The 21,882-nt window shown below is 42.0% G+C and overlaps 1 protein-coding gene across 1 annotated transcript in view; it reads left to right on the top strand.

The window, feature by feature from the left end:
* LOC126259366 (peroxisomal acyl-coenzyme A oxidase 3-like) overlaps nucleotides 1–21,882 on the top strand; it is a 290,296-nt gene that overhangs the window by 65,208 nt on the left and 203,206 nt on the right. Inside the window, exons 2-3 of the mRNA XM_049956106.1 lie at nucleotides 9,441–9,581; nucleotides 9,659–9,817. Coding sequence (XP_049812063.1) covers nucleotides 9,459–9,581; nucleotides 9,659–9,817 — 282 coding nt within the window. The 5' untranslated portion in view covers nucleotides 9,441–9,458. The remainder of the gene's footprint in view (nucleotides 1–9,440; nucleotides 9,582–9,658; nucleotides 9,818–21,882) is intronic.

Genomic DNA, 21,882 nt, shown 5'->3' with positions numbered 1-21,882 from the left:
CTCAAACGTGATGGTCCCCTCTCGGGTTTGACCTTCATATTTCAAAATTATTCTGAAGAGCGAGCCAATTGGGGAAGGGCACCTTACTTGGTGCATTGTGTCCATCGTGCATTGGGGCCTTTAGCCAGCTTATTTGTCGTTGCATTGCAGTCCCTCTCGCTCTCCATCTCTTGGGCATGGATACATTCCTGGGTGTGATTTCCGCCATGCACTCTGCAGTGTCGTTTCTGCGCTGATGATGACCATGGACCACCTAATATCCAGCGCGGTAGCCAGTCTGTTGTGGTGGGGCCACCATGTACGCTGTTGATTGTAGCCCTCTGACAACACAAGGATCACTCTACTGATGCCTGTGCCATAAAGTCCCCGCATAAGCCAAGGAGTAGATGCCTATCTCCGTGGGGCATCGTGACTCCCGGCAATGGCCATCCTGCCAGGTGGCCCTTGCTGTGGCTGGATGGTGCCCATGGGTAGGGCCCTTGGTTGGAGTAGGTGGCATCAGGATGGATGACACGCAATGAAGCATGGCACATCTCTTGCTGGTGACCAACCACCAGCAGTCTCTAAGTGCTCGAGGGCTCACTTTAAAGCAAACATGTATGACCCAAAATCATTCCCCTCCCTGGCCACACCATGGGAGGAACGAAAGGCTATGAATGATAGCGAGACATATTCGCCCCAGTATCTAGTCTGTACGAGAGCTGATGGGGAATCCTTTGTGTCAATGAAGCCTCAGTTCTTTGTAGAGCATTTAGAGGACAAGTTCAGGGAGGTGGAGGGCTTGTCAAAAAGGCGGTCCAGGTCAGTCTTGATAAAAGCAGCATCCTCTGCCCAGTCACGGGCATTACTCGCTTGTAAGAAGCTGGGGGATGTTTCTGATACTATCATGCTCCATAAAAGCTTAAATATGGTTCAGGGCATTATCTTCCATAGGGATCTTCTTTTACAGTCCGATGACAAGCTGCGCGCCAACTTAAAGCGATGAGGTGTCCATTTCCTCCAGTGTGTCCACCGGGGTCCAAGGGATAATCAGATTGCCACCGGTGACTTCATCTTGGCCTTTGAGGGTGACACATTACCTGAGAAGGTGAAGGTGATGGTCTACCGCTGTGATGTCAAGCCATATATCCCTCCCCCGATGCGGTGCTTCAAGTGCTGGAAGTTCAGCCGTATGTCTTCCCGCTGTGCTTCCAGCCTCATATGTTGCGATTGTTGTCGTCCATCCCATCCCGATACTCCATGTGCCCCACCTCCCATCTGTGTCAACTGCGGAGAGCACCATCCCCCTTGCTCACCGGACTGTACGATTCTACAGAAGGAAAGGAAAATAATGGAATACAAGACCCTGGACCGACTGACCTACACTGAGCTAAACGGAAATTTGAATGGCTTCATCCCATGCACATGATGTCATCTTATGCCGCCACTGTCACTCTTGTTACAGCACCATCCGTTGCACCACATACAGTCAGCTCTCAGAGCCTAAGGGCCACACCTGCCCCCTTGATGGTGGGGGGCACTTCCCTCGCTGTTGCTCCCACACCACTTACCTTGCTAGCAGAACCCCCCCCCCCCCCCCCAACTATCGGGGACACCAGTCCCCACTTTTAAGCCGGAGAAGTGTAAGTCTTGTTCAGCTTCTCTCGCTAGGAAGGGATCCCTTGGGTCACTCCTTCCCAGGTTCCTACCAGCAGCACAGCAGACACCCGCCAGTGGCTGAAGAAGATACAGGTCGCTGGCCGTAGGGCTTCGCGGTCCCCTTTAGTCTTGGAGACTGAATCAAAGAAGCCCTCCCAGCAAGGGCAACCAAAGGAACAGCATGTGAAATAGAAATCGAAGACCCCTAAGACCAAGGAAATTGGGTGGCACCCACTCCACCACTACCTAAAAGCTCTGCTTCTGAGGATGAGGTGGAGATTCTGGCATCCGCTGAGGATCTAGATCTTGCCGGTCCCTCAGACATGATGGATGTTGCTCCTGTCGGTACTCAGTCAATGGCAGCAGGTGACCCAGTGGCAAATCTGCCTCCTCGGTCCCTTCATGCCTTTCTCAGCCATGGATAATGTCATCCTCTACATTTACATCTACATCTACATGACTACTCTGCAATTCACATTTAAGTGCTTGGCAGAGGGTTCGTCGAACCACAATCATACTATCTCTCTACCATTCCACTCCCGAACAGCGCGTGGGAAAAACGAACACCTAAACCTTTCTGTTCGAGCTCTGATTTCTCTTATTTTATTTTGATGATCATTCCTACCTATGTAGGTAGGGCTCAACAAAATATTTTCGCATTCGGAAGAGAAAGTTGGTGACTGAAATTTCGTAAATAGATCTCGCCATGACGAAAAATGTCTTTGCTGTAATGACTTCCATCCCAATTCGCGTATCATATCTGCCACACTCTCTCCCCTACTACGTGATAATACAAAACAAGCGGCCCTTTTTTGCACCCTTTCGATGTCCTCCGTCAATACCACTTGGTAAGGATCCCACACCACGCAGCAATATTCTAACAGAGGACGAACGAGTGTAGTGTAAGCTGTCTCTTTAGTGGACTTGTTGCATCTTCTAAGTGTCCTGCCAATGAAACGCAACCTTTGGCTCGCCTTCCCCACAATATTATCTATGTGGTCTTTCCAACTGAAGTTGTTCGTAATTTTAACACCCAGGTACTTAGTTGAATTGACCGCCTTGAGAATTGTACTATTTATCGAGTAATCGAATTGCAACGGATTTCTTTTGGAACTCATGTGGATCACCTCACACTTTTCGTTATTTAGCGTCAACTGCCACCTGCCACACCATACAGCAATCTTTTCTAAATCCTTTTGCAACTGATACTGGTCTTCAGATGACCTTACTAGATGGTAAATTACAGCATCATCTGCGAACAACTTAAGAGAACTGCTCATATTGTCACCCAGGTTATTTACATAGATCAGGAACAGCAGAGGTCCCAGGACGCTTTCCTGGGGAACACCTGATATCACCTCAGTTTTACTCGATGATTTGCCATCTATTACTACGAACTGCAACCTTCCTGACAGGAAATCACGAATCCAGTCACACAACTGAGACGATACCCCATAGGCCCGCAGCTTGATTACCTCCAGTGAACTGAAGCGGTTTTTTCCACCATGTTGCTGAGCTCCGACAACTTCTCAGCCTTCACCCTTTCCCCTGCATTGCTCTTCAGGAAACTTGGTTTCCAGCAATGCGAACCCCTGCCCTCCATGGCTATCAGGGTTATTATAAGAACTGGGCAGCTTATGAGAGGGTATCTGGTGGCATCTGCATCTACGGCCTTCACTCTCTTTATAGCAAATCTGTACCTCTACAAACACCTTTAGAGGCTGTTGCTGTTCGGGTGTGAACGCCTCAGGCTGTTACTGTCTGCAGTCTCTATCTTCCACCGGATGGTGATGTCCCGCAGCATGTCCTGGCTGCACTGATAGCCCAATTGCCGCCACCTTTTCTGTTACTGGGCGACTTCAATGCCCATAACTCTCTGTGGGGTGGATCAGTGGCAACAGGCCGGGAGCGCCGTTAAGCAAGTATTGGCACAGCTTGACCTTTCTCTTTTAAATAATGGTGCCTTCACACTTTCAGTGTTGCGCATGGCACCTACTCAGCCATCGACCTTCTGATCTGTGGCCCTAGCCTATTACCATATGTCCAATGGGGTGTGCATGATGACTTGTGCAGTAGTGACCACTTTCTGTCACTGCCACAGCACCACTCTTCTGGGCACCCCTGCAGATGGGCTATGAATAAGGCTGACTGGCACTTGTTTACCTCCATTGCCACTATTGAGCCTCTTTCCAATAATGCCATTGATATGGTGGTTCACTCAGTCACCACCGGCATCGTTACAGCCACAGAATCTGCCATTCCCTGTTCTTCTGGGTCCCCTCGGTGGAGGACTGTGCCTTGGTGGCCACCTGAGATCGCTGAGGTGATTAAAGATCGCAGGCGGGACACTCCAGCGTCACATGTGGCATCTCTCATTGGAACACCTCATTGCCTTTAAACGGCTCCGTGTGTGAGCCTGCTGCCTCATTCGCCAACACAAGCAGGAGTGCTGGGAAAGGAATGTCTCCACCATTGGCCTCTGCACCTCTCCATCGCAGGTTTGGGCCAAGATTAGGCGACTGTATGGCTATCAGACCCCCGTCAACGTCCCTGCGCTTTCACTGAATGGAGCAGTCTGTACTGACTCCGACACAATTGCAAAGTGCTTGGTGGAGCATTTTGCTCAGAGTTACGCTTCTGCGAATTACCCACTGGCCTTCCGCTCCCTGAAAGGATGGTTGGAACGTCGGAGCCTTTCATTTCACACGCGCCATCCTGAATCGTACAGTGCTCCATTCAGTGAGTGGAAATTCCAAAGCGCCCTAGCCACTTGCCCTGATACGGCTCCTGGGCCAGATCGCATCCACTGTCAGATGCTCAAACACCTCTCGGTGGACTGCCAGTGATGCCTCCTAGACCTTTTCAACCACATCTGGATTGAGGTAAGTTCCCATCTCAATGGCGGGAAAGCATTGTAATCCCTGTGTTGAAACCTGGCAAGAACCCACTGGAGGTGGACATCTACTGGCCCATTAGCCTCACCAACATTCTTTGCAAGTTGCTCGAATGCATGGTGAGCTGGAGGTTAAGTTGGCTACTGGATTCTGGGGGCCTTCTGGCTCTGTCTCAGGGTGGGTTCTGTAATGTCGCTCTGCCGCTGATAATCTGGTGTGCCTGGAGTCTGCCATCCGTACAGCCTTTGCCCACCGTCAGCATCTGGTCACCGTCTTTTTTGACATGCAGAAGGCATATGAGACGACATGGCGACATCACATCCTCTCTACGCTTCATGGTCGGGGTCTTCGAAGTTTGATTTTCATACAAAATTTTCTGTTGCTTCATTCCTTCCGCGTGCAAGCTGTGACCTTCCATAGTTCCTCCCGAGTTCAGGAGAATGGGGCACCGCAAGGATATGTCTTAAATGTCTGCCTCTTTTTAATTGCAATTAATGGGCTTGCTGCAGCGGTGGGAACGTCTGTCTCAGCTTCCTTGTACGCTGATGACTTCTGCTTATACTATAGCTCCACTGGTATTGCAGCTGCTGAACAGAAGCTGCAGGGAGCTATCCACAAGGCGCAGTCTTGGGCTGTAGCGCATGGCTTCCAGTTTTCGGCTGCCAAGACCTGCGTTACGCATTTATGCCGGCAACGCACCGTTCACCCTGAGCCATGACTTTATCTTGGTGGTGAACCTCTTGCTGTGGTGGAGACACATCGGTTTTTTGGATTGGTTTTTGATACACGCTTGACTTGGCTCCCTCATATTCGACAGCTTAAACAGACGTGCTGGCGGCATCTTAACGCTCTTCATTGCTTGAGTCACACCAGCTGGGGTGCCGTCAGTCTACCCTTCTACGGCTGTACCAGGCATTAATTCAGTCCTGTCTAGATTATGGGAGCCTAGCTTACGGTTCGGCATCCCCTTCCGCATTGTGGTTGCTGGACCCCATCCTTCACAGCGGGATCCGACTCGTCACTGGAGCTTTCCGGACAAGCCCTGTCAACAGCATACTTGTAGAGGCAGGTGTCCCTCCATTGCAGTTCCGGCGCCAACGATTACTGGTCGCTTATGGTACACACGTTTGTAACTTGCCCGGGCATCCCAATTATCGTCGGTCGTCCATCTTTCAGAATGGCGGCCCCAGTTGGTGTGTACGATCGCGGTTTGCGCCAGTGCTCTTCTCTCTGGGCTTGAGGTTTTCCCTCTTCCACCTCTTTTCTGGGCCCCTCTGTGTATAGTCCCGTGGTGTGTGCCCGACCCATGCCTTCGGCTCGATTCGGCACAGGGCCTGAAGGACTCAGTCCCTCCTGAGGCACTCCGCCACTGCTTTCTTTCAATCCTTGCCATGTTTCAAGGCTCTGACATTGTCTATACTGACAGTTTGATGGTTGCTGGTTGCGTCAGTTATGCTCTTACTCTAGGGGATCATTATGAACAATGCTCATTGCTGGCTGGCTGCAGCGTTTTCACTGCCGAGCTGGTCGCCATCTCTCGCACCCTAAAGTATATCTGCTCCTGCCCAGGTGAGTCCTTTGTTACCTGTAGTCATTCCCTGTGTGGTTTACGAGCTATTGACCAGTGTTTCCCTTGCTCTCTTCTAGTGATGACTATCCAGGAGTCCCTCCATACTCTTGCCCGTTGCGTCCGCTCTGTGGTCTTTGTGTGGACCCCGGGTCATGTTGGCATCCCGGGAAACGAATGTGTTGACACGCTGGCTAAACAGGCTGTCAATGCACCAGCCTTGAAGATTGGCCTTCCCGAGAGTGACCTCAGGTCAGTTTTGTAGCAGTAGGTACTTCACACCTGGGGTGAATAGTGGTGCACCCTTCCTTCACCCAACAAAGGTTGGGCCATCAAGGAGGCTACCAGTGTGTGACGCTCCTCTTTGCAGGTTTCTCACAAGGACTCTGTTGTCCTCTGCTAGTTGCGCATTGTCCACATCTGGATGACACACAGCTATTTATTGTGCTGTGAGGACCCACCTTTATGTCGCTGTGGGTCAGCTTTGACGGTGGTCCACATCTTGTTGGACTGCCCGCTTTTAACTCTGCTCAGGCAGACGTTTGCGCTGCCTGATATGCTTCCTGCAATTTTATCAGATGACGTTGCAATGGCAGATTTAGTTTTGAGTTTTATTCATGCAGGGGGTTTTTATCGCTTGATCTAAGTGTTTGTCCTTTTTTTGTGTTGAGTCTGGCCTTTGGCCTACAGTTTTAGACTGGGGTTTTAAGTGCATTTCTTGGTGGTTGGCTTTTCCTTTTTTGTTTCTATGGTCGGCCAACCACTGTCACACTCAGTGTGATTTTAATTCCTTTTGTCTGGTCCCTGTCTGTCTCTTTCTTGTCCTGTGTCATCTCTTGTCATCTCCATTGTTTGTTTTTATTCTTTGTGGGTGTTTCAAGTTCATGAAGAAAGGGACCAATGGCCCTAGTTGTCTGGTCCCTTCTGTGGTGTCACCGCCAGACACCACACTTGCTAGGTGGTAGCTTTAAATCGGCCGCGGTCCGTTAGTATACGTCGGACCCGCATGTCGCCAGTATCAGTGATTGCAGACCGAGCGCCGCCACACGGCAGGTCTAGAGAGACTTCCTAGCAGTCGCCCCAGTTGTACAACCGGCTTTGCTAGCGATGGTTCACTGACAAAATACGCTCTCATTTGCTGAGACAATAGTTAGCATAGCCTTCAGCTACGTCATTTCCTACGACCTAGCAAGGCGCCATTATCAGTTGCTATTGATCTTGTGATGCATGTACTGTCAGACCGACGTTCACCATTAATGGATTAAAGTTAAGTATTCCACCAGCTACGTCCGTTTTTCTAAATTCTAATTTCCTTGTCCTGTTCCAGACCTCACGCCAGCCTGCGTGAGCTAAAACGCGTGCCTTTTGGCTTCCTCTATTATTAAGGTGTTGGCTCTCCTACCAACCCACAACACCTTCAATCCCACAAACCAACCCAACCTATAACAAAATTCTCCACTGATGGAAATGAGCTGAAATTTCAGGACCCCTTTTATAAGGCTGAGTTTATTTTCTGCATTTTTAGAGCTTTGTAGTTTAACTGGGTATGCAGGTTGTAGACTAGAACTCATCTTGTGAGGAAGGTAGGGTAAGTCACTCTTTAGTGGTAGACAGTTGCTCAGAGTAATTGTTGCTGAGTGGACTTGTTTAAGTAACTTCATTGATCTGAAGCACCAATCTTCAACAGTCCGTGTTTTGTTTGTGATGCATGCAAGAAGTCCCATCCAAGTTTAATATTATGGCTTCTTTTTGGTGAATCGACACACTTGGAGGGCTATGTTTATCATCCTATGTTTATATGTGACACAACTTCTGAATGATTTAAAACTAAATGTCAGAAACTGATTTTTGTTGACAGATTTAAAGGCTAAGGCTGGAATTGACTCTGATAGCCTGGTATAGTATTGGTTTTGTTATCATGGAGCTATTTTACATGAGCGACCCCTGGAACTCTTCTGTTCTAGTTTCTGATTTGGTCTGCACCATGACTGTTTCTCTTCAGTTAAATATGGGAGGTGGATAACTTCTTGCTCAGTCTAATATTTCTTCTTTCCCATCACACAAAAGTTATCTTATTCTGATTAGGTGACATTTTCAAAACAAGTACCAACATAACAACCCAGTAAAGTTTCAGTAATGATTGAGCAATTGTGTTGGTTCATGTATTGCATGTAGACGTGGAAGTCCGTGAGCTAGGCCACATTTTCCAAATCAGTGTTGGTGTGTTTACATGACCAACTGGAAGCAGTATGGCACTGTTCAGTTGATTTATTACTGTATAATGTATTCAGATTATCTGATGATAACTTGGCACTAAGTTGAAATCGGTAATAATACCACTTGTGTGACATGAGACGGAAATATGTAATAAGAAATATTTTTACTTTTTTATAATTTTAATTTTTGATTTTGTATTTTGATCATTATTGACAACATTGTCATACCTCTATAAAATTTATGAATTTTTTAATAAAACTTTGGAAATGCTTAATTGGAATGAATTGTTATGTAAAAGTGTTTTTCTTTTACATGTGTCTGTACATTTATTATAGAGTAATGAACTGTGTCAAAACTGAATTAGGCTGATACAACTACATTCATCAAAGAAAAATGTGATATGCTATGCGAGAACTAAAAATGAAGTCTTACATACCCGCATCTTGAAAATGCTAGCTACCTTACATCTCAACAGCCCACACTGAACCATTCAATACCCCTGATAACATTTCATACTCTAACCTTGATTGCCTTCTTTAATGTACTGTCCCATTAATTTGTTTCCTGCACTATGACACATGCAATTTTATACTTCATTTTATGCTTGCAGGTGAGACTGTGTGCTGTGACAGCTGATGCACTTGGCTCCTTGAGTTTGGGTGTAACACTTGGGTTCTGTGCGTCTTTGTTCAACAGTTCTTATAGTCTGTCTGACATTTGAAGTGCCACATTCACATGGTATGTGATATATGTCTGGTTTAGGGAGTTGTAGATTATCTTCCACACAAGATAATATGCCTTTTAATTTCTGTGGAGGGATCAGTATAAATTTTTGTGCCATATTTTTGAAGTAATCTCCCGGTCTTCATGGGCAAATGGAAATTATGCAGTTCTGATGGTTTCTTCATTGTAATTTAATTTTGTTGTGTGCACTAAAAGGAACCTAGCTTTAGAAAACTGCCCAGGTAAAACATAACTTTTTTAAGATGGGAATTCTAGTCACAAAACTTATATTCCTAATATTGTTCCACTTATGTCTGCTGTTCAAGCTAAGGAAGTCTGACAACCATTTTCTGTTAAGTGAGAAGTAGGTTTAAGGAAAGATTTGTTTGTTTTACTTTCAGGATTCACAAGAAGTTGGAATGGAAATACAGTTGTTGCCTGATTTCCCTCCAGGCCCACTTGACAAATACCGAAAGGCATCTTCTTTTGACTGGAAATCTATGAAGCTACTGTTAGAAACGCCTGAAATGTTGGATTATAAGGTGCTAAGCATAATTTCTTACTGTGATTTTAAAATATTTACACACTCATTTAAAACTTAGTGCTCTTGTAACTACAGATGAAAATATGGAAGCTAATTGAGGAGAACCCAGAATTTCACCATTCAGATAATTCACTAAGTTTAGAAGAACAACGGACCCTGGTTATGAAGAGACTGTATAGTTTTAGAAAGCTCCATATGTTATCAGCTGAGGACATATTTGGAAATCTTCACAAGGTAACATATCTGGCAAATTGCATTGTTATTTGTAAGTAAGTATCTTGAATTCTTCTGAGCCTCATGCATATAGCAAGGTTATCAGTATTACATTTCTATGCAGATTAGAGGGAAATTCTGTCTCTAGCTTCATACTTAAACATCAGTAAAATTCTGAAAAAAAAAAATTAAGTGAATTACACATGACCCAATTTCATATTAGTACTTGTGGAAAGACAGAATGGAAATTCTGATTTTTATAGCCTAAAATAGGCATTAAGATTGAAAGTAATGTGCGAATTCATATTTTGATACAAAAGCTGTTCACATAGTATGAGTGCAAATCCCTCATCAAACCGTGTATTTCATCCACCATAATACTGCATACAATGAAAAATCAAGTATGAAATAAGAATGGTATGAAATACAAACACACACACACACACAGTCCCTGCAGATGGAAACATGGAACCTACAGTGGCATGTGTGTGTGAGTTGTGCATGTACGAACGCGCGCGTGTGTGTGTGTGTGTGTGTGTGTGTGTGTGTGTGTTGTCTAATTCTGAGGACGGTGTCTGATAGCTTAGCAATTCATACTCTTGTTAAGCCTATACATAGATATACATTGTTTCTTTCACAAATGCAAAGACATTTGCAGCTGTGACCTGTGCTATGTGTTCTTAAGTGAGTGATAAATTCCCTGTTTATGGTTGTCTTTGATTAACTGAAGAAATAAGAACAGAATAATATCTTGTTGCTTCTTTATACATTACATCAAAGACATAATTTTCAAAACTCAAGTTTCAGTTTTTTATAGAATGACAGTAATGTTCATTAAAAGTTTAAGGCAGCACACCTATTCACATTTTCTTTATTCGTTATATTCTCCTGATGCAAGAGAGCCTTCAATTACCATTAGCTGCATTAAAGGGCCAAATGTGTGCTTGTAGATTATCTGTTGCCAGTTACATAATTACAAAGGTGCTCACAACAATGCCTGACTTTTAACTGTGCAGAAGTAATCATTCGTAAAAGCATATTTTGGAAATTTGTGGCAACAGAAACCTCAGATGTTTCTAAGAGCAAAACATACTTAACTGAGCTTAATTAGTTTATCTATATGTTGAGTCTATTTCATTAATACAGTAGTTTGCTACTCACCTCAGAGAGGACTGTGTAGGTGTGCTGGTGGGATAGGAAGGAGGTAGGCAGGTGGAGGACTCGGATTAATGAAGGTTGATGTCAGAGGGGTTACAGGATCATAAGATATGTTTCAGGGAGAGTTTCCACATATGGAATTCAGGAAAGCTGGTGTTGGTGGAAAAGATCCAGATGGCATAGGCTATAAAACAGTCATTGATCTCAAACACATCATGTTGGATGGTGTGCTCAGCAACTGGGTGGTCCAGCAGTCTCTTGGCTACTGTTTAGTAGGGACCATTCATGCAGACAGACAGTGTGTTATTGATCGTGTGTGTGTCAAATGTGGCACAGTGATTGCAACTATGTTGGTAGATTATATAGCTGCTTTCACAGTTGACCCTGCCTCTGCTGGGGTCACCATGATAGGAAATGCTTGTGACAGGCCTGGAATAGGTGGTAGTGGGAGGATGAGTGGGACAGATCTTACATCTAGGTCTTGGGGAAGGGCATAGAAGGAAGGGTGGAGTAGGGGCAGACAAGGATATTGCTTAGGCAGGGTGGGTGGCAGAAACCACCCTGATGGTGGAGATAGTGTGAGGATATTTCTCATTTCAGGAAATGACAGAAAGTATTCGAATCTTTGGTGGAGAATGTGATTTAGTTGGTCTAGTCCTGGGTGTTACTAAACCACAGGGGGTGGGGGTCTACTTTTCTGGCCGGTCAGTGGGAATTTGTGGGGAGGGGGAGTATAGATGACTCTTAGGTGACTGGGGAGACAAGGCATGAGAAACCTGTTTCTATACAAGGTTACCAGATTAATTTCCATCTGTGAAGACCTCAGGATGTTTGTAGAGGGACTGCTCATCACTACAAATGTGATGATAGAGAGTGGCTGGGTTGTACAGAAGGGATTTCTCGATGTGGAATGGATGGAAACTGTCAAATTTGAGGTATTGTCAGTGGTCAGTAGGCTCAAATCAAGATGCACTACCGATGTAGCTGTTCTCGAGTTAGAGATCAACATCAAGGGAGGTGACTGGGTGAAGTGAGTAGGGGCAAAGGTGTTGAGCTTCTGGAGGAATGTTGGACAGTGTGACCTCACCCTTATCTTTTATAAAAGTCAGGCAGTGTGTGAATTTTTATACAGTGGTTAGTCAAAGCATTGGGAGATTCTTCTTGTCACTGATGTTAACGTACACACGAATTGATTTGCGAAACCTGAGAGAGACACTTATTGCTGGATGGTGAACTGTGCTCACGTAGCTGATGGAGAAGATAGCCCAGGTTGACAGAATCACTTCTAAAACCACTGCTAAACAAGCTCATACTGTTCATATTAAGTTGCACGGAGGTCACGTCATTGTGCTGCAGGTTATGTTGACTAGATGTTATTGCATGTTATCGCTATAGCCTCTTGACCTTGTGACAAAACAGGTGGATTACTTCCATCTGTTGTGTTTTTCTCCCCTCAAAATTATTTTCTTTCTGCAAATTTTGTATCTTTGATATTGTCATTTCTATACAATTTACACAGTACCTAAAAATCTCAAATAATGACCCATGGTCAATTCAAATTAACTTTGTTATATATTACTTTCTTTTCATTACTAAGAATATGATGAACTAGTTAGTTTGTCAGAAAACAAAGCTAATTTCAGATTTCATTATCATTGCTCATATGCAGTTGTAAACACAGTTACTAACTTCCTGATAAAGTACGTAAAAAAAGTGGAAAAAATAAATAAAGTATTCATTCAGTTGGCAATGAAAATAAGTTAGCGACACCTAATCTCATTTAATTTTGAAGTAATTAACATTCTGAGATAAAACATTGCTAGGCACTGAAATAGAATCACATATTTGGCCAAACTAACCAGCATAATCAGATAGAAATTATTACTGTATCTGAAAGTACCGTATATTTAAACATATCCCCATTCACTATTCAGTTACTCAGAAATGTAAATCTTTTAACTGTATTTTGTGCAAATCAGGCAAACAACAATTGACAACTTCAGTTTCAGATATTGTAAACTTACAAAAGAAACATGTTGGAAGTAATTTTAGTTCAGTCTGTGGTGAGTTTTGAAGTGAGTTAAGATCCATGTCTGAAAATATGGGACAACGTACTGCAGAAGATTTAGTACAGATTACAAGTCATGAAATGTACCACATTTTATCTAAATTTTGTGCCCAGGATTTTATTCAATTATTTTTGACTGTTTTAAATTATCAGTTATACTGTGAATATGAAGTTATTCTCGTGTAATGTGTTGATCTTTCAAGTAATGACTAATGTGAACTGTAACAATAATGTCAAGCTATGAATAGTGTTACATCTGAAAGATATTTACTGTGCACATTGTTTTTACATTCATATGACTATTAGATTTAATGGACAGTGTTTAAAGAGTTTTATCCAGTAACTGTGGTAATTATCTGTTTGCCAGATGTGAACAGTAATGGTTGTTCATCTATATTAAGTTAGTATGATTGGACTACAACTTGATGACAGTATGGTACATGGCATCTGTTTATCTGTACCATGATTATAGTAGGTGAGACATGGACTGCCCATAAACAGTAGCTCATTCAGTATTTAAGTACAAGTAAAGTGTTTGAACTTCAATTTTTGTAGTGGACTACATTACTGACAATAGATTATTACCACCACCAAGTTTTCAGCCAGTTTCAATGAAGTCACTACTACGGAAGATAACTGTGCAGGTAATGCGGTAAGTTATATTTGATGCCTTAATGTTGAGGAACACATTGCAATGGTACAGTAGTAAAGTGAAATGCAATGAACAGAAGAGGCTGCCATTATGAGAGTGATATGGCCAGGGGGAATGCAGTACTTCCTGAGATTATCAACATCAACTCCATCTTAGACAGCAGCAAGTCATCATGCAGATCCAACTGACATCACATTGCAGAGTATAGCAGCCAATCGGCTAGAGGGAGACCATATGTAAACAGGGAGGTGAGACGATATGGAAATTTGTATAATGTGATTAGCAGACAATGCAATAGCAGCCTCAGCTGGTGGTGGAAATTATTACGGTAAATTGACATTGTGTTTGATTGTCAGCAACTACTCATAAAAATGGGTGACACTGAGAATAAAGACAGTGTGTTAGGTGGTCGTGGACAGGGAGTAAACATTGTTAAAGGACATTAGGAAAACTGTGTACTTAGGGGAAGAATGTAGGAATTTCACTTGGTAGATGAACAGAAAGTAGTAATTAAAAATGTACCTGAAGATGACAATGGGTTTAGGTCAGGGCTAGAATGAACTTTGTATCACAAACTTGATGACAGCCACATTTTGGATGAAATGTCTAGGGCTTCACCGCCCGCTCACTGTAGTGTGGATGAAGAAGCGAATAGTTCCGAAGCGGTGGAACAAGTTAACATTGGGCAAGAACTGTGTGATAAAAATTGGGAAATGTAAGAGAAGTTGAGAAATGGGGATATGAGTTCATTATTGATACTGTTCATGAAACAACAGGAAACAAATTTTAAAGAAATGAGAAGCAACATATGAAATAACATTAGTAGTGTAAATTCAAAAATAGACACAAGTAGGGGTGATGTTAGGAAAGGAATTAGTAGTTTAAAGGTTGAAAGGAAAGAATCTATGAAGAACATTAATGCAATTAATCTTGTGAGCTTGGATAGGAGGCTAGAAACAGTAAAAATTGGCCTTGAGAATAACTTAAAAGAAGTAGTATAAGACACAGAGGCAAAATTGAATAACATTAGCAGTGTTTGTACAGCTGAAAAAAATAGATTTTGGAAACTACATGAAAAGAGAATGGAATCGATTGCAAGTTCATGTGATAGTAATTTACAAGTATCGAAGAAATTTTGTTCTGATAATAGGGAGGAACTTGAAAGTCAAATTGACCAAATTAAAACAGAGACAGTGGAAAAAGAAATAGAAAGTAAATGTGTAGCTATCATTGAAAAGAAGATGGAAAGTTCAACAAAATTGTATATTATACGGTTATTGAACCTGAAAGGAAAGTCAGCAAAGTAAATACAGTGCTTTTACAGAAACTGATGGAATTTCATTTGTTAGTTGTAAGAAATTTTATAGTTTTGAACCATGGTGAAATGCACTCTCTTGATTTTGTTAGAGAATTCAGTGATTTATCAGAAAATTGGGGCGGTAAAGAAAAAAGTCTTTTGTAAGAGGATTTTTGAAATCTGATGCTTACAGTGGGGCAGCTTAAGTTTCAGAAACGTGTAGTTTATGAGAGAAGTTTAAGAAATTATTTTTAAATGAATGTTGGTCTATAGGTGAACAACAAAGAATTTTAAGTGAATTTTGGGGAGGTGAGAGGTATGATCATAGTAAGAGCTGCTATCAAAGATTTTATCAAAAAAATCTACTCACCAGGTGGTAGGAGAACACACTTACAAAAAGGTATTGAAATTTGCCAGCTTTTGGAGCTCGTAGCTCCTCCTTATGAAAGAAGATGATATATTTTTGATATTCATTGATATATTTTCAAAAATTGATTATTTCTGTTGTTATATTAAAGATTTTGTCTGTTCTTAATTAACAAACTAAAATATTTGGACAAGGAATTGGGTAGCAAATTGATAATTATGGGACTGGGAAATAAGCTTCCACAGGTTGTTAGAGAATTACTGGTAGTTTTGCATGCTCATAGTAGTAATATAAATCATGTTTCAAGTTATTTGGGGAAGGTGCAAAGTAGAAGATGGTGGAAGAAACTTTGTGATAGTATGATTCAAGGAGGGATTACCATGTAAACAGGATGAACAGGGTAGATTCTCGGTGAGGTAATGGTGAACCAAGGAATAACTGGGTCGCAAATGGTCCAGATGGAAACAGAAGTGGTAGAAGAAACTCAAGAGTCAAAATTGTCAGAAATAATGGTAATTTTGGATGCAATTGGGGCTCACACATGGGCAACATACAGTAAAGAGCCAGATGTAAATAATTGTACTTTGTCATAGCATTAGTAAAGGAAGTGAAGAACATAGATCATGCCATGTGCTGACAAGGGGTGGTCCTAAGGGGTGGGATGACCTTTTTGAAACTGTCTATACAGTGATGTAGGTTAGGGTCCCAAGTATCACACCCTGCAGCCATTCACCCTGGTGGGCCCTCGTTTGTGAGTAATTGACAAAAAAATTTCAAAATTTCACAAGATGCTCTACAGCTCTTAAAATAGAAGTGTTATATGGATTGGTTGAGTAGTGTAACGGTTGTTGAACTGCGATCTTACACATAAAAGGTTGTAATCAAACCTTGTCATGCTCTTTGAATTCTTTTTATTCAGTTAATTGGTTTAAATGTAATTTTTTCACTTCTATTCCTTAATCATGTCATTTTAATCACTGTATTAGCCTTTTCAGTTACTCTTTTTTCTTACTATCATTCTTTTTCCATTTGGAATATTTGTGAATATAAATTTAATTATTTTTATTTATCTATTATAACATTTAGACGTTTGAAAATGATGATCTAACAGTTAAAAAACAAAAGATAAAGTAATCTAATTATATTGACTGATAGTGGTGAAGTTGTGTCAAAAATGTATTTTTTGGTACAAAATATATATATTTTTTGGATGGTAATTGTCATATAAACATTTAAACACAAATTATTATTGCACTATGGACAGAATAACAAAGACGAAGATTTAAAGGAAAGAACATATTAGAAGTAAAACATGATTCCAGCAGAAAGAAGAGTAGAAATAGTGAGTACAAGAACAAGAATGAAAATATAAATGATAAAATGGGAGGCATAAAATCAAAGTTAATACATAAAAATAATTAAAATCATGTGAACAAAGATTGCAAATGGAAAATGAATGACAAGGAGAAAAAATGAGAGCAAATGAAAAACTTAATAGAATGATGAAAACAATGTGGCAAAGGATTACAAATAAAAAAATTATATCCAACCAATTAATTGAATTAAAGTAATGATCAAAGCTATTTCAATAAAAATAAAAAAATAAAAAATTTTAAAGCACTTGATGAGATTTGAACTGACAACCTTTTGCATGTGAGGACTGTACATTAACCATCACACTACACAACCAGTCTATATAACATTTCTTGTAGTGGACTGGCCAGACAGCCAATCCACTATGACCGGTAGCCGAAAGGCACGCGTTAAGCTCACGCAGACTGGCGTGAGGTCTGGAACAGTTAAGGGAATTTTTAGTAGCAAATAAAGTATGTAGTTGATGTAATACTTAACTTTAATCCATAATTGGTGAACATTGGTCTGACGGTACAGGCATCACAAGTTAAATATCTATTGATAATGGCGCCTTGCTAGGTCGTAGCAAATGACGTAGCTGAAGGCTATGCTAACTATCGTCTCGGCAAATGAGAGCGTAATTTGTCAGTGAACCATGGCTAGCAACGTCGGCTGTACAACTGGGGCGAGTGCTAGGACGTCTCTCTAGACCTGCCATGTGGTGGCGCTCGGTCTGCAATCACTGACAGTGGCGACACGCGGGTCCGACGTATACTAATGGACCGCGGCCGATTTAAAGGCTACCACCTAGCAAGTGTGGTGTCTGGCGGTGACACCACATTTCTATTTTTAAAGCTGTAGAGGATTTGAAATTCTGAAATTTTTCTTCATTAGTTACTGACAAATGAGGGTGCACCAGGGTGAATGGCTGCATGGTATGATAGCTGGGACCTTCCCCTATACCACCATATAGATCAGGGCCACACAATGTGCATGCACCGGTGCATCGCACAGTGCAGAGTGCAGGAGATGGCTGCGCTATGTTGACGACGGTGCAGACCCCCCATTCCTCGGCTTTGCGCAATAGCGCTGCCTCTCACTTCCTTAGCTTGTGTCGCTCACGCCGCCTGTCTTGACCTGTTTCAAAGCTTTTACCTGTTGTCTTCGTCATTGCCAAATACTAATGTACACTAGATGGAGAGCTTAGTTTGGTGTACCGGTACAAAAGAGATTTATATAATAACTGTAATGGTAACAATTTTAAATTTGGTTTCAACACAAATGTATCTTCCTATGTGCTCTTTATTTTATTTGCAATTGTACTACTAAGATCTGGAACAAGAGTTTGGCTGACAGCAATTCTGAGAGAATTTTTTAAATTACAATTAGAAATACTCACATGCAATCTAGTTTTTGTACAAGACAAAACAGAAAAAAAACCTTTCACATACACAAGTGGAAACAAACATAGAAATAATCTTCACTGTTTCTCTGTGTAACTTGGGAAATTCTTCCTTCGGCAAATTCTGGTAGAATTGGAGCAAACACATCCTTTCGGTGAAAATCGCTTTGCAAATCAATTAGTTTGAAATGTAAATCTGAAGGCACACTTTCAATATCCATCGAAAAAGGTTTCACAAAAACATCGAGAATTGGCTGCAGGTAGGTAATTTCCTGAAACAATAACAAAGCCAATGTTAATAAATGAAAGCAATGTAAGCCGTTGTTTCGAAGTACTAAAATGCGATAGATTTTAATAAACATGTAATGTGTACTATTGGTTTTAATGTAATGTTACACTTGCATATGTAATGCAATCTCCTTTATTTAACTGTATGTCATATACCAGCACATTACCTGGAATAAGTCGTTAAACGCATTTTCAAGAGATTGTAGCACCTCGACATATTTTTCAAAGTGCGCTCCTTCCTGCACAGATGCTATCAAACAAAAACATAGTACCATTTTGATTAGAGCGGTTATAAAAATCAGGCTGTTTTAATAAAGGTACAATTTATATCTCAGGAAAGTGATGCGTATTTTTGTCTGAAAGGTTGTTTTTGAGGAGCTTCAGTTTATACTGGAAAGAGTTTATTTTGCTGATCATGTTGTTGATGAGATTGTTTTCGTTTTGGAGTTTCAGACTTAAATTATTTAGGAGAACCATAATGTCTGCTAAAAATCCTAAATCAGCTACCCATTCAGGGTCATGAGAAAGTGGCTCCGGACATCCTTTGCTCTCCAAAAACTGAGCCACAGTGTTGCGTAGTCGAAAAATTCGAGAAGTCACTTTCCCTTTGCTCAGCCAGCGCACCTCAGCGTGGTAGGGAATATCTGGATACTCCTCTTCAAAGGAAATCAAAAATTCTTTGAATTGATGATGAGTGAGTCCATGAGAACAAATGTAGTTCACGATACGCACCACTACCTTCATCACATCTTGAAGACCGATAACTTTCGCACAAAGAGCCTCTTGGTGTGCAAAACAATGAACGGAAGGTAAATTCAGCATGTTAAGTTTTTCCGCAGTAGGCCAATAAACCCTTTTGCTTTACCGCACATTGCTGGTGCCTCGTCTGTGGTTACGGAAAACAGCTTTTCCCAAGGGAGTCCTATTCCTTCAGCTACCATTTCAACAGCTGCTAAAATATCCGCCCCTGTAACAGTGTCCTTCAACAAAATCATATCCAGGAGCTCTTCCGTTACATGTAGGTCATCATCCACACCACACAAAAATATTGCTAACTGAGCTGGGTCATTAATATCCGTGGACCCATCAAGTGCGATGGAGTACGCTAGGAAGTTTTCAATTTTGACTGCCAGTTGTTCATGCAAATTCTCAGCAATGTCGTTGATTCTCCAGTGCGAAAACGAAAACCAAGGAATCTAAACAAATGTTAGTTCGTTTTGCATGACCTTTAACCAAAACATACATGCTAAAGTACTTGAAAAAAAAAACTCGTTTGTAGATACAGAATTCTCTTCTGCAAGAGTTTGCAACTTCCGTAATTCTTCCTCTCTGGCATCTCCTGTTATATCACTATACTTTTCTGAATGCAATTTGCTGTAGTGCCTTTCAATAGACGATTTTCTGACACACGCAATTAGTGTACCGCAGATTAGACATTTGGCTTTATCGTCACAATGCACAAAAAAGTAGGAGAGTTCCCATTCCGGTTTAAATTGACTTTCGGCAATTTTCCCTTTTTTTGGAGCAGATGGTTCCATTATTCCGGTAATTGTCTTGCACTTACATATTCCATTGTTGACTAAGCCGTCTGGCAGCGCATTCAGCAGCGCACAGCATCGGCCTCACCTAGCAAGCCGAGTTGAGGTGGAGTATGCCGAGTTGAACCGATGCACTGTGCAGGCACTCGCTGCCCCTCGCTTTGCACGCTTGCAGTTTTCCGTGTTTTTGCGGCCCTGATATAGATGGTTTCAAGAAGTTGATCCCACCACTGGGAACTGGTTCTTGTGAGTAAAAATATTTCCAGTAATGAGAATGCTATAGTACCAAAAGAGGCTTGCATAATAATGGATAGTCTTGAGGAGGTGGAGTGTGTTCCAGCTATTTGATGTACAGAATTTTATAAGAAGCAATATCAGTGTGGCATGAAAAACTATAAATGACTGAAAAAAGCAAAGGAATTTAAGTCTCTTTCTGCATGCTTAAATAGTGAGGATAGAGAACAGCTGATTAACCAAGCTTTTGGAGAAAATGATGCTAACAGTAGTTCAGGTAACAGTTAAAATGATAATACATGCAGTAAAGAAATGATATTCAAAGCAAAGCAAATTGATTCTGTTGGTATTGAAAAAGTGGAGGTCATTACAGAGAATGTAGATATAATTATTGGTACAGGCAAGGATATTGAAATACAGCCTGGCTACCTGGGACAGTGTATTTGCAGTGACAAGAACTTTTCCCAGTATGCTGAAGGTCTCACTAAGGCCTTCACAGACAGACACTATCCTCCAGACCCTGTCTGCAAACAGATTTCCTGTGACATTTCCCCCCACACCCCCAATCCTCCCATGTAGAATTTGTGCAGAAAGTGAATGAAAATGTTGGAAAAATAAATATGGAGCAGAAAACTTGTAATAAGGGAGAAAGTAAGTAATTGATGATTAGTAGTAGTGAAAATAAAGTGCCATTAATTGAGATTGGTGAGTTTAGTCAGGATGATGTAGGTGAAACTGAGTAAATGTGACACTAGTGTTAATGGTTTTAGGCAGCAGAAAGTTATTGATGTGAATTTTAATTTCCTTAGTGATGTTGAAGAGGAGTGCCTCCAAGTAATGAATAATGTCCTTTATAAAGTAGATGACAGTGTGAATGGATGTCAGATTGTGGAAGAAGACAAAACTTGGATGGTGGCTATGCACCATAAAGATGACCTGTTGAATTGCAGTCAGGCACAATGAAAAGACTGTTACATGTTACAGCTTTCAGCCAAAGCTTCCTTCAGCAAAGAAAGCATGCACACATTCATACAAGCAAGTACATTGCATACACCCGTAACACCACCACTGGCAGGTCTGACTGGAATGCAACTGTCATATGAACAGCAGTCTGGAATGAGGTGGGGGAAACTACTTCTCCTTTGAAGGGAAGGTATACAAACAAATCTGTAGCACAGCAATGGGCATTCGCATGGCACCCTCCTATGGCAACCTGTTTATGGGCTCTGTGGAGGAAACCTTCCTAGCCTCCCAAAACCCTGAATGCTTAGTATGGTTCAGGTTCATTGATGATATCTTCATGATCTGGACTCAGGACTAAGACACCCTATCCTCATTCCTTCACAACCTCAGTGCCTTCTCTCCCATCTGCTTCACCTGCTCCTCCTCAATCCAGCATGCCACCTTCGTAGACATTGACTTCCTCCTCTCTGATGGCTCCATCCGCACCTCTGTCCACATTCAACCCACTAACCACCAATAGTACTTGCATTTCAACGACTGTAATCCCTTCCACACCAGAAAACCCCTCCCATACAGCCTGGCCACCTGGGGCTGTGTATTTGCAGTGACAAAAACTCCTTTTCCCAGTATGCTGAAGGTCTCACTAAGGCCTTCACAGACAGGCACTATCCCCCAGAACGTGTCGGTCTCACTAAGGCCTTCACAGACAGGCATTATCCCCCAGAACGTGTCTGCAAACAGATTTCCTGTGGCATTTCCCCCCACC

Source organism: Schistocerca nitens, chromosome 5 (genome assembly GCF_023898315.1).
Source record: "Schistocerca nitens isolate TAMUIC-IGC-003100 chromosome 5, iqSchNite1.1, whole genome shotgun sequence".
NCBI classification, from domain to species: domain Eukaryota; kingdom Metazoa; phylum Arthropoda; class Insecta; order Orthoptera; family Acrididae; genus Schistocerca; species Schistocerca nitens.
This window is presented reverse-complemented; position numbering and strand designations above follow the sequence as displayed.